The 4042-nt window shown below is 58.9% G+C and overlaps 1 protein-coding gene across 1 annotated transcript in view; it reads left to right on the plus strand.

Annotated features, from left to right (window-relative positions):
- Nucleotides 1-892: 892 nt before the first annotated feature.
- Nucleotides 893-4042, plus strand: part of LAMB2 (laminin subunit beta 2) — a 12814-nt gene continuing 9664 nt past the window's right edge. The window contains exons 1-10 of the mRNA XM_017868100.1: nt 893-998; nt 1086-1162; nt 1291-1463; nt 1549-1684; nt 1764-1837; nt 2230-2418; nt 2511-2574; nt 2802-3004; nt 3094-3214; nt 3533-3721. Coding sequence (XP_017723589.1) covers nt 1087-1162; nt 1291-1463; nt 1549-1684; nt 1764-1837; nt 2230-2418; nt 2511-2574; nt 2802-3004; nt 3094-3214; nt 3533-3721 — 1225 coding nt within the window. The 5' untranslated portion in view covers nt 893-998; nt 1086. The remainder of the gene's footprint in view (nt 999-1085; nt 1163-1290; nt 1464-1548; nt 1685-1763; nt 1838-2229; nt 2419-2510; nt 2575-2801; nt 3005-3093; nt 3215-3532; nt 3722-4042) is intronic.

A 4042-nucleotide genomic window follows, 5' to 3' on the forward strand; every position in this document is an offset into this window, starting at 1 on the left:
GCACTCCCTGCCATGACTGCGGAGGCGGCAGGCCAGACCCAGCCCTAACGACTGGCAGACCCCACGGTTTCCCCAACTTCCCGTTCCCAGGGCCCTGGGTGGGGCGCGCCCCATGTCCCCCACCCACTTTCCTCCTTCTCTCCCCCCCTTACGCCGCCGCGCACATTCCAATCCCGGGCTCTAGCGATCCCGGCAGGCCAAAAAGTCTGGAGCGGATAAATAGCTACAAGATCCGGAGTCGCTCGCCGTAGCTCTGGTCCAGGGTCCGCCACCCAGAACCTAATTCCATACTGGGAAACAGGCAGCACTTCTCGTGCCTACTTACCGTAGTGACTAGTGGGGTAGGCAGTGACCCCCCTGGAGCTGTGCTTCGGGCTGGATGTGCACTTTCGCCATCTCTCCCCCAGCCCCATCCTGTTCCGTCCCTAAGACTACCCGAGAGTCCCCCCACAGCCCTGAAGAGGGGAATTTGGTGCTCCTGCTTGTGCCCTCCAGCCTCTCTGTTGATGCTGGAGCCTTGGGATCAAGCGGCTGAGTTGATGGTAATTTCCAAGGCGCCCATGACTCTGAGGGGAAAAGGCTATAGGCTCCTTGGTCCAGAGTTGGATACCCGAAGATCAGATCTCTCTCATTTGCTCCTGCCATGCACCCAACTTCGTGAGCCCCCTTCCAATGATAGTTTAAAGCACCAAATCTCTTACCCTCCCCTGGCCCTCGTATAGGTGTGGGCTTGGGGGCACAATAAATATTTGTGGGTGAAGTGATCTGTGTCTGGTTCCTGGGGCGAAGGCAGTTTCCAGGGGGCAGGGGTAGGGTTGGGGTGGGGGCGCTCTCCACCCGGTGTTGCGCTCCTGCCCAGAGTCCGCTCCGGCCTTTCCTTCTTGCCGCGATTCCCAACTTTGCTCAAAGTCGCTAAGACTCTAAGCTGTTGGAGGGACCGCTGGACAGACCTGGGGACTGACAGAGGGCCTGGAGAGAAGCAGGCCAAAGACCCACAGGCAGAGTTGACACGGAACCCCAAAGGAAGGAGGAGGGCTCGGGCCCGAGACCGTTCACCTCCCCTTATCCCTTGTTCTCCTCTTCAGGATGGAGCTGACCTCAAGGGAAGGAGGGAGGGGACAGCCTCTGCCCTGGGAACTTCGACTGGGCCTACTGCTAAGCGGTGAGAGGGCCTGGTGGGGACTGGGGGTTGTGGAATGTGATGGTAGGTCCTGGTAGTTGTCCTTGGGGCACATGAGGTGGGGCCACCAGATAGGAACTCAGCAGAACTGGCTGAACTACTGTCCCCAGTGCTGGCCGCCACACTGGCACAGGCCCCTGCCCCGGATGTGCCTGGCTGTTCGAGGGGAAGCTGCTACCCCGCCACGGGCGACCTGCTGGTGGGCCGAGCTGACAGACTGACTGCCTCATCCACCTGTGGCCTGAATGGCCCCCAGCCCTACTGCATCGTCAGTCACCTGCAGGTGTGGCTGGGGACAGGGTGAGAGGCTGAGTCAGGGTGGGGCTGGCACTGCCTGAGGCACTGATTCTAATTCCCATCCAACTCAGGATGAAAAGAAGTGCTTCCTTTGCGACTCCCGGCGCCCCTTCTCTGCTAGAGACAACCCACACAGCCATCGCATCCAGAACGTAGTCACCAGCTTTGCACCACAGCGGCGGGCAGCCTGGTGGCAGTCAGAGAATGGTGAGGCCATGGGTGGGGCAAAAGTGAGCAGGCTGCCCACCAGTAGCTTTGAGTCCTTGACTTTCGACTCCTGTCCCAGGTATCCCTGCGGTCACCATCCAACTGGACCTGGAGGCTGAGTTTCATTTCACACACCTCATTATGACCTTCAAGGTGCCTGCATATCTGGGAGCCTGCCCGAACCACCCTGCTTGGCTCTCCATTGCCCCTGGACAGAGTCTCAGCTCTTTAACCCAGCCTCCTTGAGTGTGGATGCAGGAGGCTCCTTCATCCCTTCACACCTTCCATTTGCCTCCAGGCCTTTGCACATGATCTTCTGCCTTTCCAATCCCAGGCTGGGTCAGGTGCTGTCTCCTTGAGCCCCATGAACCCTGAGTCTCCCCATTAGAGGTGGCCACCCTTGCTGGTCATTATCTGGCTTCCACCAGTCACCCCCACTCTCTGTGAGCTGTTTGAGGGCAGTCTTGGGCTGAGCAGGGCTCTTGATATTCCTAGATTGGGCTTGGGTCCTGGTGCCTGCTGATCAGCTATGCCCCCCTACCCAGACATTTCGCCCTGCTGCCATGCTGGTGGAACGCTCAGCAGACTTTGGCCGCACCTGGCATGTGTACCGATATTTCTCCTATGACTGTGGGGCTGACTTCCCAGGAGTCCCACTAGCCCCTCCACGGCACTGGGATGATGTAGTCTGTGAGTCCCGCTACTCAGAGATTGAGCCATCCACTGAAGGCGAGGTGAGGACTGGCATCTGGGCTGGGGGCCGGAAGCTGGGGATGATGGGCCTAAGGCAAGATTCAGTGTCACTATGAACTCCCTGCCTCTCCAGGTCATCTATCGTGTGTTGGACCCTGCCATCCCTATCCCAGACCCCTACAGCTCACGGATTCAGAGTGAGTGCTCCACCCTTTGAGCCTGGCACAGTCCGTGTCCGGCTAGGGACTATTTGGGGCCTCAGTAACTATTTTGGGTGCTTCCTAGGGCAGGTGCCAAGCCCAGTTTAGCTCGGGTGGCAGTATACAGGAGGTCTTTCAAGGTGACCTTGGCAGCTGAGCCCCTAGGTGGGCAGGGGGCAGTGGGGGCCTGCCTGGTCAGTTGGCCCCCGTTGCCCCCACCTCAGACCTGTTGAAGGTCACCAACCTACGGGTGAACCTGACTCGTCTACACACATTGGGAGACAACCTACTCGACCCACGGAGGGAGATCCGAGAGAAGTACTACTATGCCCTCTATGAGCTGGTTGTACGTGGCAACTGCTTCTGCTATGGACACGCCTCAGAGTGTGCACCCGCCCCAGGGGCACCAGCCCATGCTGAGGGCATGGTGAGGGGCTTCAGACGGTTGGGATAGGGCTAGGGGCAGGGGCGGACATGGCTGAGCAGTGCTGACAACCTGCCTGCCAACCTTCATAGGTGCACGGAGCTTGCATCTGCAAACACAACACACGTGGCCTCAACTGCGAACAGTGTCAGGATTTCTATCATGACCTGCCCTGGCATCCGGCTGAGGACGGCCATAGTCATGCCTGTAGGAGTGAGTGAGATCTTGGCCTCCATAGCTCCAGCACTGCAGCCTGGCTGTGCCCTCGGTAGAACCTAGATCTGGTTGGTCAAGCCCCTAAAACCCAGGCTGTATCCAAAGAGTATGCACACCTTGATGCCCCTTGGGACCCCCTCAATACTCCTCTACAGTCTGCTCTGGGTAGGGAACCATTATGATGCTGAAGCCTTGAAGTCCCTGAGCCCCTACCCACAAATTCTGGCCTGTGATAGGGATCTAAGGTGGCCTACTCCTTACCCTTGTGATCTGGTTCCTCAAGTGGCCTTTGCCTTGCCCTTCCTCCCCTGCCAGAGTGTGAGTGCCATGGGCACACCCACAGCTGCCACTTCGACATGGCTGTATACCTGGCATCTGGCAATGTGAGTGGAGGTGTGTGTGATGGATGTCAGCATAACACAGCTGGGCGCCACTGTGAGCTCTGTCGGCCCTTCTTCTACCGTGACCCAACCAAGGACCTGCGGGATCCGGCTGTGTGCCGCTGTGAGGCTGGGATTGGGCAGGGGGAGAGAAAGCTGAGCCTGGGGCAGGAATTAGAAAGCTGGACTGCTGCCGGGCGCGGTGGCTCAAGCCTGTAATCCCAGCACTTTGGGAGGCCGAGACGGGCGGATCACGAGGTCAGGAGATCGAGACCATCCTGGCTAACCCGGTGAAACCCCGTCTCTACTAAAAAATACAAAAAACTAGCCGGGCGACGTGGCGGGCGCCTGTAGTCCCAGCTACTCGGGAGGCTGAGGCAGGAGAATGGCGTAAACCCGGGAGGCGGAGCTTGCAGTGAGCTGAGATCCGGCCACTGCACTCCAG

Source organism: Rhinopithecus bieti, unplaced genomic scaffold, assembly GCF_001698545.2.
Source record: "Rhinopithecus bieti isolate Rb0 unplaced genomic scaffold, ASM169854v2 scaffold_3875, whole genome shotgun sequence".
NCBI classification, from domain to species: domain Eukaryota; kingdom Metazoa; phylum Chordata; class Mammalia; order Primates; family Cercopithecidae; genus Rhinopithecus; species Rhinopithecus bieti.